This window comes from Polyodon spathula, chromosome 1 (assembly GCF_017654505.1).
Source record: "Polyodon spathula isolate WHYD16114869_AA chromosome 1, ASM1765450v1, whole genome shotgun sequence".
Classification (NCBI taxonomy): Eukaryota; Metazoa; Chordata; class Actinopteri; order Acipenseriformes; family Polyodontidae; genus Polyodon; species Polyodon spathula.
The window spans coordinates 52286711-52302600 of NC_054534.1; the positions used below are offsets into that span (position 1 = coordinate 52286711).

At 37.2% G+C, this 15890-nt stretch overlaps 1 protein-coding gene across 1 annotated transcript in view; it reads right to left on the bottom strand.

Annotated features, from left to right (window-relative positions):
- LOC121319581 (glutamate receptor ionotropic, delta-2-like) overlaps positions 1-15890 on the bottom strand; it is a 603766-nt gene that overhangs the window by 470151 nt on the left and 117725 nt on the right. Inside the window, exon 2 of the mRNA XM_041257164.1 lies at positions 13410-13565. Within this exon, the coding sequence (XP_041113098.1) occupies positions 13410-13565 (156 nt within the window). The remainder of the gene's footprint in view (positions 1-13409; positions 13566-15890) is intronic.

The following is a 15890-nucleotide window of genomic DNA, read 5'->3' on the forward strand; positions in this document are numbered from 1 at the left end:
TTCATTCCTCCACTGCCACTGGTCATCCAAAGTAACCGATTTTGATCAATAAAAATGAAAACTGGAAAAACAACTCTGGACTAAATAAAAAACTAAAACCCGAAAAAATGTAAGCCCTAGGTATATTTTACATGTCCCAATGGAAATTTATAATTTCTAGAAAGTTTTCAAAAACAATTAATTTTAATGGCTTTTGTGGATGAGGAAAAAAAAAATAAATTGATGTCTATAATTATTTATTTCAGCAATTTATTATTTTTTTTCAAAACTCCAAAAATGCTAATTCAAAAGTATGCATACCCTTTGATGCTATGACACTACTGTTTCTATTATCATGAAGTACTGTCTCATGGTACTGTCACAATGCTCCTTCAGTCTGGAAGAAAGAAGGTTCTTTCACCAAAAACAAGTACAAGAATTGTGAGGAAGGTTAATAACAATCCGAGATTGACGTCCAGTGATATTCCAAGTGAATTGGCTGTAAGTGGGAATGGGGTTTCCATTGTAACCACAGGATGACTATTGCATGGTGAAGCTCTCAAAGGTCACAGGTCAATGAACAAGCCACTCTTAGGAAAAAGGTCACAAGGACAACCGGTTAAACTTTGCAAAACAGTATTTGAATGATGGATATGAGTTCTGCTCAAAGATTTTGTGTAGTGGTGAAACAAAAATCAAGCTATTTGGTCGCGCTGATAGTCATTACGTTTGGAGAAAGTCTGGCGAGGCGTACAAATAAAAGAACACCATATCTATTGTAAAGCATGGAGGTGGAAATATCATTCTATGGGGCTGTTTTTCCTCTAAAATGTATGCGAATTTAGTTCTAATGCATGGTAAAATTGATTCCATAGCATACCAAAAGATATTGGACAATCACCTGAAACCTTTTCTAATGGTTTCCTGTCAATGAGCGTGTACTTTATTAAAACACTGCTCTTTTGTTCTTGCACTCGTGATGAGCTGTCATAGGCAAAAGTCAAACCTGTTTTTTATAATGAACTATCACTGCAGTGATCGTAATATAAATTGGGTCCATCTGCATTTCATTTAAATGTATTACATTTTTTGTAGTTTTTATAATTTGTTTATTTAGCAGACACCTTTATCCAAGGCGACTTACAGAGACTAGGTTATGTGAACTATGCATCAGCTGCAGAGTCACTTACAGCAATGTCTCACCTGAAAGACAGAGCACAAAGAATTTAAGTGACTTACTCAGGGTCACACAGTGAGTTAACAAGTGAGCCAGGATTTGAACCAGGGACTTCCTGATTACAAGTCCTTTTAACCCCTGGACCACACAGCCTCCTATATTTCTTTCTATATTTACGAACATATCAGGTTTTGGGAGGTTACCAATCAACCACATTTTTTCGCAATAGTAATCTCACAGGGCTCGGTCCCAATTACTGTGGCTATGCAGTTCTACTGTAATTGACTTTACCTGCAGACTGACTTGACACTTTCCCTGATGATCTCACCATTTAGTTATTCTTTGAACTGTATGTCTAATTCTACTATATCTTGTTATTTTGTCCCATGTTGTTTGTTTTATTCACAGTTAATGGCTAGTTTCAACAAGTTTTATCAGAATATCATACTAATATATGTAAAAAAGTCAGTGTTCGCTTGAAACTTTACTTGAAGTTTTAATTGTTATATATTTAACAAATGACTAACTCATACTAATTTTTTTAAAAGATGTGTTCAAAGGGGTGTTTTTATCCTTTTGCCAAAAAAAAAAAGAAATACAAAACAAAACACTGATCTGTAATTGACATCCTGGATAAACAATTCAGAAGGAGCGTAAGAAAAAAATACTAAGGCTAGCTAGCGTATATTTTAGACAAGCCTTAATAACTTCAGTAGTCAAAAGAAATCCAACGTTATTGATCCTTTAGAATCCTAGTATATAGAAATATAATCTCAATTAATACCTGTCTGTTTCTGCTTACTGGTCACAGTAACATAGGTCTAATGTTGCACGCACAGTATGTCATATTTATAATCAAGTGATTTTACAGCAAAGAAACAATATGTTGGGGCTCCATGAAGTCTGTCATTCCTGGACATGTTCCCACTACAACATGGAAACTAAGAAGATTACAATATTTAGATTTAGTTTGAGGTGATTTCTGTTCTTATTGTTGCCCTTTTCAGGGATGTTAAAGTGCAGAAAAAACAATAAGGATCAATTGGTCAGCATTGGCCAAAGTATAACTGCTCCATTTCTTCAGACATCACCAATCTTCAAGCTTAGATGCTGTGTATATTCTAATTAGCTATATTCCATGTAAACTATTGGATTATTAATCATTTTCCAGAGTCCTGTTTTCATACCTTATGACACAATTAATCTTCTACACTTTTATTAGCCTTATGAACACATGAACGCTTCAAAGGGACCACTTTTTCATTTTATTCCTTGAACACAAAAATAAATGCCATTCATGTCATCTTTAATAATGTTTTGCAGTTACGCTACACAAACTCTATAGAAGATTAAAGCATTGCTTTTTATAACAATACCTACTAGTTTATAAATTGTTACAAGTCTATGATTAGCAAACAAACAACCAAGCCTGTCTAGATTTATTCCACATTTGCCTTGGGTTTTGATGGTAAAAATATGCTTTAGGACAGTAGGATAAGCTTTGCTGGTGCACACATTGTAAGAGATGTACAGCTAAGAGTTTTTTAGTTGCTAAGTTTATATTTGTGTAGTCTATTCCAAACTAAAATCAGTGACAAATCCCACCATTTATTTTGGACCAGTTGTTGTAGTCTACTTACAGTCAAAGTGACCAGCGGAGTCGCCCAACTACTTTAAAACCACACATCTGCATTTTCTATCAAGAAGCAGACATGCTCACTGCTTCAAATCAAGTAAGTTATTTGTTGAGTATGGACTGTTCTTCAGACCCCAATAAAAGGGCTTATATACAGAAACATCAGCAAAACCAAAGCTTAACATTTACACATTTTTTGCACTATATTGGTACTGTGTTCATAAGGATGCAAAAATGTGTCTGCGCCTACATACTGTACCTACTAGTTTCTTTTCATGTTAAATATTTATTTATATGCATTTTCACATAGTCTTCCATAAAAACAAATATTTCACTCATTTGTGAAAAGAAATATGCTTTCAGACTTCACTGGAACACTTTAACTCTTGTTCAGAATTTAAATGCAAAATGATGTCAATGGCAACAAAACATTTTGAATGAGCTAATTGTCTGCTTAAAATTCTATTGATAAAGATTAGTATCACTAATGATTTAGTGATACTAATTGACCTAACAGCTTGACACCATAGATCATGACATTCTTCTTGACCACCTTCAGAAGTATGCTGGGATCTCTGGAACCTGTCTCTCCTGGATGTCCGCTTACCTATCAAGATGCATACAGTCTGTTTTCTATGCTGGATGCAGTGGTGTCGTAAACCCGGTCATTTGTGGTGTCCCCCAAGGACCTGTTCTTGGGCCGCTTCTCTAGAATATCTACATGCTTCACTTGGGTCATCTCATCTGCCAAAACAGCCTCATGTTTCACTTCTATACTGACGACACCCAGCTCTACTTAAAACTTGACCCTGGAAGATCATCTGTCATGGTCCGACTCTTGGCTTGCATTGAAGACATCGGGGCCTGGATGTCTGCCAATTTTCTTCAGCTGAACACTAGCAAATCTGAACTCCTAGTAGGATCTAAAACTCAATTTAAAAATCTCAATATAGCTGCCTGAACCTCGGAAACTATCTGCTGCTGCTGCCTTCCCCTACAGCACAAAGCCTTGTTGTATTTCTTGACAGCAACCTTTCCTTTGATGCCCACATCTCCTCCAAGGTCAAATCTTCCTTCTACCATCTTCAAAATATCTCCGAAGTCCATCCCTATCTTTCCGTCCCGGATGCGGAGATACTTTGTCATGCATTTGTTGCCTTTCGACTACTGCAACTCTCTATATGGTGGTCTCTTGGCACGCACCATAAAGCGACTGCAGCTAGTCCAGATTGTCACTGCCAGGATCCTTACCAGATGTAAAAAATCACCCCCTGTTTTGCCCAGCTGTGCTGGCTACCTGTAAAGTTCAGGATTACTTTCAAAACTCTCCTGCTCACTTACAATACCCTTCATCACACAGGTCCTGAGTACCTCCTCAACTTGCTGACCTGCTATGTCCCTGTCTTCAATTTGAGGTCCTCCGACTCTATCCTGCTTGTTATCCCCAAGCAAAAGTGTACCACACTTGGAGAATGCCCGTTTATGGCTTCATGGCTCCGTCTCTTTGGAACTCTCTCCCAGTTTTGGTGCGTGATGCTCCCACCGTCACTCGCTTTAAATCTCTCAAGTCACACCTGTTCTCTCTTGCTTTCAATGCTCTTTAAGCCTAATGTATTATGTATGTTTCACTGTATTTAATGAAAGATGCATAGTTTTTTACTGTAGATCATGTAATATGCATTTCTCTGTATTTAAAGTATTATGGATTTTCTTGTTGTTACTGCATCTTGTAAAGCGCTTTTTCATGGTGGTCCACTATGAAAGGTGCTATATAAAATAAAGATTAATTGATTGATTGAGTAATGTTTCTTTGCATTTTTATAAGGGCTAAAAAAATGTAATTATAATACAGAACAGCCATGTTTTGTTGATTGTAAAGCTTTGTCACACAGTGACACACTTTTCAATTCTCAAACTATACTTTTTGTGGAAAGTGTATTTTTATTCTACCTCCAATATAAGCATATTATTACTATAAATATTACTGAGCTCTCTGTCAGCCCAGAGTGCCAAATTGGGATTTAATTATATTTGCTTTTTTTTTTTTCAATCACATATCCTTTTATTCTCACTTCCAAAATGGCAATCTAAACATGATTTTAAAATATGTAAAAGAGTATGTCTTCATGGCCAGGGTTACATGTTTTCAGGCTGTATCTCTGGTTGTGTAATTGCAACATCAGATATTGTAATGACTGATTACATACAGTTCCTTGCAGAAGTATTCAAACCCACTCACAGTTTTCACATTTTGTTGATTTAAAGCTTGTAGTCATAAGAACATAAGAAAGTTTACAAATGAGAGGAGGCCATTCGGCCCATCTTGCTCGTTTGGTTGTTAGTAGCTTATTGATCCCAGAATCTCATCAAGCAGCTTCTTGAAGGATCCCAGGGTGTCAGCTTCAACAACATTACTGGGGAGTTGATTCCAGACCCTCACAATTCTCTGTGTAAAAAAGTACCTCCTATTTTCTGTTCTGAATGCCCCTTTGTCTAATCTCCATTTGTGACCCCTGGTCCTTGTTTCTTTTTTCAGGCTGAAAAAGTCCCTTGGGTCGACACTGTCAATACCTTTTAGAATTTTGAATGCTTGAATTAGGTCGCCACGTAGTCTTTTTTGTTCAAGACTGAACAGATTCAATTCTTTTAGCCTGTCTGCATATGACATGCCTTTTAAGCCCGGAATAATTCTGGTGGCTCTTCTTTGCACTCTTTCTAGAGCAGCAATATCTTTTTTATAGCGAGGTGACCAGAACTGCACACAATATTCAAGATGAGGTCTTACTAGTGCATTGTACAGTTTTAACATTACTTCCCTTGATTTAAATTCAACACTTTTCACAATGTATCCGAGCATCTTGTTAGCCTTTTTTATAGCTTCCCCACATTGTCTAGATGAAGACATTTCTGAGTCAACAAAAACTCCTAGGTCTTTTTCATAGATTCCTTCTCCAATTTCAGTATCTCCCATATGATATTTATGATGTACATTTTTATTTCCTGCATGCAGTACCTTACACTTTTCTCTATTAAATGTCATTTGCCATGTGTCTGCCCAGTTCTGAATCTTGTCTAGATCATTTTGAATGACCTTTGCTGCTGCAACAGTGTTTGCCACTCCTCCTACTTTTGTGTCATCTGCAAATTTAACAAAAAAAAGTTTGCTTACTATACCAGAATCTAAATCATTAATGTAGATTAGGAATAGCAGAGGACCTAATACTGATCCCTGTGGTACACCACTGGTTACCACACTCCATTCTGAGGTTTTTCCTCTAATCAGTACTTTCTGTTTTCTACATGTTAACCACTCCCTAATCCATGTACATGTGTTTCCTTGAATCCCAACTGCGTTCAGTTTGAGAATTTATCTTTTGTGCGGGACTTTGTCAAAAGCTAAATAAACCATGTCATATGCTTTGCAATTATCCATTATCAATGTTGCATCCTCAAAAAAATCAAGCAAGTTAGTTAGACACGATCTCCCTTTCCTAAAACCATGTTGACTGTCTCCCAGGACCCTGTTACCATATAGGTAATTTTCCATTTTGGATCTTACTATAGTTTCCATAAGTTTGCAAATAATAGAAGTCAGGCTTACTGGTCTGTAATTACCTGGTTCAGTTTTGTTTCCTTTTTTGTGGATCGGTATTACATTTAGTCATGACACTTTGAAGTAGGAATTAATATGTGTAATATACACAACCTACTCCACACATTAAAAGCAAAAACAAAAAGAAAAAAGTAAATAGATAATTAATATGAAATAGAAATGGAAAAGTCATGTTTGCATTCAAAAGTATTCAAACCCTTTGCAGTGGCATTAAATTAAATGAATTCAGGTGCACAAAATGACCTCAACGAGCCACACAATTAGTTGAATGGCCTCTGTCTGTGTGCAATATTAGTGGTTCTCATGATTTCAGAATAAAAACACCTGTCTCTGTGAGATTGCTTGGTCAGGTAGTGAATTTCCAGCAAAGACTCAACCAAGAAGACCAAGGAGCTTTCAAAGCAAGTCAGGGATAAAGTCATTGAAAAGCACAGATCAGGAGAAGGGTACAAAAAAATATCGAAATCTCTGAATATCCCTGTGAACACAGTCTACTCAATCATCAAGAAATGGAAGGCGCCTTGTATCACCCAGACACTGCCTAGATCAGACCATCCCTCCAAACTTGGCAGCCGGGCCAGGAGGAAACTGGTGAGGGATGCCACTGTGATGCCAACGACAACTTTAAAAGAGCTACAGAGTTCAATTGCTGAGATGGGAGAAAATGTGCATCAGTCAACAATATCCAGAACACTTCACAAAAGTAGCTTGTATGTCAGGGTGGCAAGAAGGAAGCCATTACTAAAAATAAGCCCTCTCAAAGCCGGCATGGAGTTGCACCTGAAAAGCACCTGAGTGATCCTGTAAAAATGTGGCAAAAGGTGTTGTGGTCAGACGAGACCAAATTGGAACTTTTTGGTCTAAATGCCAAGCGTTACGTTTGGCACAGACCCAACACAGCACATCTCCCAGTCAACACCATCCCTACAGTGGTGGTGGCATCATCATTCTATGGGGATGCTTCTCCTCAGCAGGAACTGGAAAGCTTGTAGGGATTGAAGGAAAATTGGATGGAGCAAAGTACAGGCAAATAATAGAGGAAAACTTGTTTCAGTATGCTAAAGAGTTAAAACTGGGGCGAATATTCACCTTTCAGCAGGACAATGATCCAAAGCACATGGCCAAAGCTACACTAGAGTGGCTTAAGAATAAGAAAGTGAATGTCCTTGAGTGGCCGAGTCAAAGTCCTGACTTGAATACTATTGAGTATCTGTGGAAAGACTTGAAAACTGCTGTACATAAGTGATCCCCAAGCAATTTGAGAGCTTGAGCAAATCTGCCAAGAAGAATGGGCACAAATTGCACCAAGATGGTGTACAAAGTTGGTAGAGACTTACCCAAAAACACTTGTGGCTATAATTGGTGCCATAGGTGCTTCCACCAAATACTGAGTTAAATGGTCTGAATACTTATGCCATCAACATATTTCAGTTTTTTCTCTTTAGTTTTTGCTGACATTTACTATAACTTATCTTACCCTTAGAAGTTTTTCAGTTTGAGCGTTCAATTTTTGAATAAAATATGAATCCATTATATTTTGCAAGTTGTGGGCTGTTTAATCAAAAGGATAAAAAAATGACAGATAATCATGGATGAAGTAAGCACTGTTGGGGACATGTGTGGGGGTGTGGTGAGGGGCAATGAACAGTAGTCGAAAATAGATAGATCTATCTAACAATGAATTTAAAAGAAGGGAAAGAAGAAGAGAAAGAAGAAGGGAGATGAAGAAGACCTCACTGAGGAGTAAAAAATGTCATAATTGGTGAAGTAGCTGTTGCTGGATTGGATACCTTTGACACAACATAAGTAAACACATCTTTTGTTAGCCATCTAAGCAGGCAATAAGACCCACTGTCTCCCAAAAGCCATCCATCACCAATATCTTCCATAATTCACCCAAATAAAACTGCCATTTACTGATAGGGTATCAGATGACAGCATCTACAAACATTTTGGCATCTCAGATGCCTTGAATATGAATTGAATGAAAGCTTGTCCTGCATTATGTACAGGTGCTCATTCACAGCAGAGGACAACATTGGTATTTGAGATTCACCTATGGCTACACCATTCATTACATTCTATGTTATATAATAGTTAATAACCCCAAAATACAAACTCGCAAAATAATGATATTTCACCCCACGAACGATGTCATGCACCCCACGAACGATGTCATGCTAATAAAGTCAAAATCTCATTGATTTGTGAGTTATTAATCTCTAGTTATGAACATGCAAAACATGCATACACATGCCTTTTACATTGTACAGTAGGCTACGACATATAATGGTTCATAAATCCTACATACAAACATAACCTTACCTCTTGTCCTCAAACTGGACTTTCTTGAATAGACCAATACCTGCACTAACTTCACCAACCGCATGTTCAACACCCTCACCAGGAGTACTCCTTCCACCTGTTTCTAGAGGTGACTGATTGGGATATAGCTTGCCAGAGGATTGCAGCACGTGTATCATTGTACTTCCCAATGCCACTACAACACCCAATCAAGTGCAACTTAGAAGTATGCCAAAGTAGTCACCCTGGAAAGGGACCCTGCAGCCTGGAAGAACACTAGAAGAAGTGGTCATTTGTATGTACAGATCGGTTAGGGATGACTTGGGTGATCCTTCACTCCATCAAGACTACCGATGAGGTACCCACAAGGTGTAAGGCATACCGAGTGTCCATTCTGAAGAAGGACCTAACCCAGAAACATCTGACGGATATGTTACAGGATGGGATAATTGAGCCCTCAACTTCCCCATGGTCATCTCCAGTGGTCTTAATTGAGAAAAAGATGGAGGTTATCGCTTTTGTTAAGACTATTGTCAGTTTTTATTTAAGGTAGTCAGTGGTGCAGTGCTAAATTGTGCACAATTACAAACCACCTGCACATTTAGGGGTCTATTCTCAAAAAAGCATGTAAAGCCAGCATAGCTGGGATCTACGTGCTTGTTGATATGCATCCCCACAATACACACATTCTCATACAGAAATCTGTGCTGCCTAGCTGGCTGTAGGTGGGGATTGCCACTCTGTGGACTCCTGGAATGAAAATATGGCTTGAACAAAGACCTCTGAATGGCCAAGTAAAGGTGCCCGGAGTCTGCGTTTGACTAGCATTTCTCACACAACTAACAGTATTTAACATGTCAACTATAATCTGAGCTATAGCATTTGTTTCAAAGATCGAAAGAAAATTCTAGCCAAAACAATAATACTTCGCTGAAAGTATGCTGAATAAGTGAAAGTAGGTTATATACACACATCAAAATAAATTGTGGAGGATTTTACAGTATTGTATCAGCAATGGAAACCCCCACAAACACAAACCCAGCACTATTTTGTAGCATCTTAAATTGAATGTGATATATTTAATTTTATAGTAAGAAAACAAGAGCACACCAACATAGCAATTGCAGGTACGCAAAGTGAACGCCATCACTGAAAGAAGGGTTAACATAACACTCCCAAAATATTCTGCTGATTTCACACAATGGCGACAACTGAGTACAGAACAAGTGGCTTCTTCCAGCTAAGAAATCTTTTAGTTTTGTATCATAGTACTTTTGCACCATTATGTAAAGATAACTGCAACCCTCCAATGAAAACAAACAGTGTGTTTCACAGTTAAGCAGGAATATTGGCGCTTGTAAAAATTGGATAAACTTGATACACCATACACTTCTCAGCTTTAGTTTTACGATCATAATAACACCCCTACCTTAGTTTTGTAATTAGCCCTTGGCTCAGTGACAAACATAGGATTTTGGATTGTAATTTCATGAATGCTGACTTTACCCGGAGAAGAACAAAAGGATCCTTGTGAAGTATAGGGCTTGATCACATTCAGTAGGCAACTGCAGCAGCTTTTCACAGGAGGAACGAATGAACGTGATTTTTTTTTTTATTTTGCTAGTTCCGAAAAGCAAATGCCAAAGTCAATAGAGTTTGAAACATTTAAAACAGAAGTAAACATGTACATTGCTATAAAATAAATCAACAGACAACACAGACGTTAATAATGTATTATTATTATTATTATTATTATTATTATTATTATTATTACTAACAACTGTTTCACATAGCACTTAAGTAATAATTGTGGTTGTCTTCAACTGTGTTTACTACTCATGGCCGCTAGGCTGAAGTTCCTAGGCTGAAGCGCCCCTTACTCCTGCTCTCAGGCCGATTAGCTTACACGTCGTGTCTCCTCGTCTTTGCCGTTTCAGAATGTGAATATCTTCCGCATATCTGTGGGAACTCCTATTTTGAGTATGGTTGCAGATCAGGCAGCATTTTGGCCTGCTGTCCATTTCTATATATGCTCTCTCTTATTAACGCAAACCTCCTGTTCCAGCCCTCTGTTACGGATGCTACATTCCATGTCTGGCACAGAAATGGTATAGATTTTTAAGGAAATTAACATTTTGATAATGTTTTCACTTCATTTGACCAGCTCACCAAAAAATTCAACTTTTATTTAAATTAAAGATCTAATTTTTTTCCGCTACTTACAAGTTCGGAACTTCGTACCAAAATAGAGAAACACAGTTTCCTCAACTCCCATTTGAATCCCCTATTGATAGCATACTGAAAATAAATCCCATTTGCAAGGGAGCAATATCCTTAATATACAGTACAGCATTATTTTCACTCTACACTGCCCCTCATTAGACACTCTAAAAAAACTGTGGGAGCAAGAACTGGGCATTATACTCCCAGAACATGTGTGGAATTGCATTCTATCGAGGGTACAGTCTTCCTCTATCTGTGCCAAACACTGATTTATACAGTTTAAAAATGTACACCGCATCCGTATGTGCAAGGTTAGACTAACCAAGATTTTCCCAGACCTTGACCCGACCTGTGACAGCTGCAAACAGGCTCCAGCCTCTGTCATTCATGTGTTTTTGTCGTGTCCCAGGTTGTCTCCTTTCTGGGTCTCAATTTTTGAGAGCTTTTCACAAATAACCCAGGTATCTATTGATCCATCACCCCTTATTGCATTGTTTGGTGTAATTCCCAGCGGTGTCTTGCTGAGAAAGATGCAAGCAGACATCTTGGCATTTGCTCCATATAATGTGGTAATATGGAGATAAATATGCTGATGTGTTGCTTAATTTTCTGATAAGTGACAAACTACCTTATTGAGTGGCAGTTATGTTATGGTATAAATTAAATTGCAGCTTTGTCCATGTCTGTCACACTACATAATATGTAGGATATATACGGTATAACAATTAACTTAGGTAAAAATATACAAAACTTACAAAACTGACGAGTATCTGTAGCACACTTTATTTTTACTTTAGCCTGCCGGTAACACCAAATAAATCATGCTATGCATTTTACACTTTACTGTACAGTGTGAAAATAGTAACAGATTATTTTTAAATTAAAACTTAATTTTTTTTTTTTTTTTTTTTACTGTAGCCTACAATTAACAGAAAACAGAACACACACTTTACAGAAATTATCACTTGTAATTTACATAGAAACTTTGAGTGTGCTTATTGTAGTTTTTTTTTTGTTTTTTTTGTCTTTTCCATTTTTGACATCCAAATTTGTGTTTCATTTTATTTGGAGATTCCAAAGGTTCAGCATGTTTCATTTTTGGTGGTTTAAAATCATATGATTATAATAATAATAGACATTAAAATAATGAGGCTCGACAAAACACTTGTCAAATGAAAGTCTTGATTGTTGGAAAGTAAATGTGCCAATTATAGAAATATTTAATTGGCACATTTGTATAATTGTATGTTGAAATCAGCCAATACCTTTCAGCTTTACGAAGACCTAGGAGGAAGGAAGCCAATAGGGAGTGAGAAGAGGTGGGACTAAGGGAACAGCACGCAAGCAGGAAAAGAGAAAAGAAAAAAGTCCTGGAAAGTTTGAGTTTACATAGAGTTTAGTTTAGTTTAGTGAAGACTAAATGTTTCTGCCCTAAAGGCTGCTTGAGTAGGATAGCTGGCACAGAAATAGTACAGGTACTCATATTTGCATTTTTATGTGTGTGTGTGTGTGTGTGTGTGTGTCTGGGCCCCTTTCTGGTGTCGGGGCCCCGCCCCTAATATGTAAGCCCCATGTCTCCTTTCTCTTGTTTATCTCGAAGCACAATTTCTGATTTACATATACACATTTGCCAACATGATAAGTTTGGACATACAATATAAAACACATCTGTAGAATGAAGGTCAGGCAAAGGGATGCTATTCTGATCACACTTCATTGTAGCTGTTTGTAAAAATCAGAAAGTGGCGTTTAAACGAACTTTCCCTCCAAATTTGAGCAATCCAAACTTTTTCATCCTTCTGTCAAAAAAGGCAATCTTTAAAGTCAGTATATCAATTTACCTTCAAACTCCATACACCATTTACCACTTAATGGAGTCCAGATTCACTTTACAAACTGTATATAGTGTACTATACACAAAAGCTTTAACCAAGTTAAAAACTGTTACTGCAATACTATACTTTGTATATTTAACCCCATTATGATATGGTTGACAAAATCTTATGTTTTTGTTTCCTGCCCTGAGTTAGGGAAAACCTAGTATGTGGGGGCTCAGGAAATAAAGCAAGCTGACTGTTTGAAAATGCTTGTATTCAATGACAGCAATTCACGGGTCAAATGGTTGGCATGGTTTATTTTCCTTCCTTGTGTTTGACAGCAGAAGAAGCAAAATTCCAGTCTGACAGAACTGAATGAAAAGTTAAATTAAGGATTAATTGTCAAGCTTAGGCAAGTCAAATGTCCCAGTTTAAGTCATTTTAAACATGAGCATACCAAACAGCATTTAAAACCTGGAAGTTTATATACAGATTATGAGCTCAGACAATCAAAATAAGGGAACAATAAATGGGGAAGGTAAACAGGCATAAATCTCTATTGCACTGTCACCTTTCTTTGAATAGTTTATCCGTAGCAGTATTACTTCCAGGTCAATGGCATTCAATAAAATAAATAAAAGCAGTGTTCTAAGGTCCTACCTTCCTGTACAGCCTGAAAAGGGTTGTTTTCATCCACAAATGTCACAGAAAAAGTGATTTTCTCCGTTGATAAGATTTCCTCGTTCAGGTTGAGGTCAGCCACCGCCAAGCGAAACACTTCATCATCCTTTTTGGCAGATTCATCAAAAATCGCCCCTGGAAATGGACAGGGATTAAAAAAAAAGGTTTATTATAGATGACGACAACATAAGATCAATTTTCAAAGGACAGTGAGAGACAGCAAGCAAGATGTTTCATTTTACTGCTTTCAAGCTTAACACTGAAAAGGAAAATTTCAGAAAATGGTTTTGCTTTTTTATTTATTTATTTTTCTTTCAAGGGACCATCATCAATCACCATGTACATACAAGATTTTTAAGGTCCACTAAATTTGTGAATCGTGTCTTTCACTTGTGATTAATTTAGAAATACTGTTGGGCATACAAATAAGCCAATCCTTATTATTATTATTTAGTATTATATATGTAATTACATATACAGCAACATAGCCTCCAAACATATTTTACTTTTGTTTCAGCACTAACAAAGCTGTTATAGTTTGATGCATATTGTGAAGTCTATACTCGCTTACAGGAGTAAATTGCAGCTGAGATCTGGATGGTCCAGCGGTCTGAATAGTGCGTTAATGATTCAGTGACCCTGAAAGGTGTAGGTTTTGGCAAAGCAAGAATTGTACTTATTTGTACTTATCATTTTAAAACCATAACCACACGAGACGTTAATACAAAAACCTTTGGAAGCCACAAATAGCTACAAATATTGATATATAAATACTATATGCTGTTTTTTTTTTTTTTTTTTTTTGTATATTGTTTTTTTTTTTTTTTTTTGTGTGAGTGCTCCGATAAGGAGCTTTATAAATGTAAGTTGGCTTTTAAAATATATGCACAACACAAGGTAGTGCCTGCCAGAAATATTGTTGATTCAATCGGTGTAGCTGTCATAATTTTGTATATAGTGCCTGTTAAAGCGCACTGGAAACAGGGTGTGTGTAGTGTATCACATACTGGACACCTGAAGGATGTGAATAAATTCAGCTCCCGATTTAAACGTTTAAATATGTTTGCCACACAACATCAGTGCAACTCCTATCTTATTGTTAAAAAGTCTGGCTGCAGTATTTTTTAAACCTCCCACTCCCTGTTTAACACTAACAGTGCTATTTCTCCAAATATTTTTATATTCTGGTAGAGGGGAGCACAGGAACAATACGAGGAAAAATCATGTTTTTAAGGCAGTTTATGTATTTTTTTAAAAAAAATGGAAAATGAGGTTGCAGCCTCATGAACAAAGATTTTTTTTCTCATGAAAAAGATCGGACCCCTCATGAAAAATATATTTTTTTTTTTTTCGTGAGGCCAATTCTTTTTTCGTGCTCAAACATTTAACCTGAAGAGTTGTACTGAGCATGCTCATAACCCAGCATTTCAAATCCTTATAACTCAGGGGCAGATTAATGTTTGTTTACCAAACCAGCAAAAGGCAATATTCTGGACCAATCCCTTTTGTACCCTGAAAATTTCAGACCAAAATTGTAAACCATTTTGGCGCTAGAGACCAAAAAACAGCAAAAGAAAAAAAACTTTGTGTGCAAGTGTGCGTAAAGTGCTGCAAGACCCAGGACTTGCTTCAACGTGTAAGTAACAGGAGTTTGAGGAGCTGGAACACCCACAATTCTTGGAAGTTTGTACCCCTAATAGACAGAAAGCCACCAGGGAGATAGAAGACAGTCGAAAGAGTTGGGTTCAAATAGGCAGAGACAGGGAAATAAAGAAACGTAGTCAAACACAACCACCAGAAATCAAAACGTCAAACAAATTTGACCCACTTAAAAATTTTGATGATTAAAACCAGCATCAAGAGAATGAATGGAACATCCAGGACCCCATAAATAGTACTGGTCAGGCAGCAAAAAAAGAAAGGTCATGATTGTCGGGGACTCCATATTGAGAAGCACAGCAAGTTCAGTGTGCTGCCTTCCAGGAGCATTTGTCACACGCATCACTGAGAACATGAACAGGCTACTAGAACGAACAGGAAACGACCCGGTAGTAGTCATCCACATAGATACAAACAACATTGGAAGAGACTGATCAAGATCCCTTCAAAACAAATGCAGAGAGCTAGGAAGGAAATTAAAAGACAAAACCAAAAATTGTGGTATTTTCTGGGATACTGCCGGCACCTTGCAAAAAACCATACAGACAGCTGTAAGTAAATAATCTAAATGCGTGGCTGAAATCATGGTGCACACAGGAAGGCTTCACCTTCCTTGAACACTGGACCACTTTCTACAACAATGGCTATCTATACAGGCAGGACGGACTGCACTTCTTGGAGAAAGGATCCTCGAGAAGGTTCAGAAGCATTTAAACTAGAAAGGAAGGGGGAGAAATCAACAAAAAACTTAAAGAAGACTACATCAAAATAAAGGAAACAACTCAAGCAAGATAGCCATTA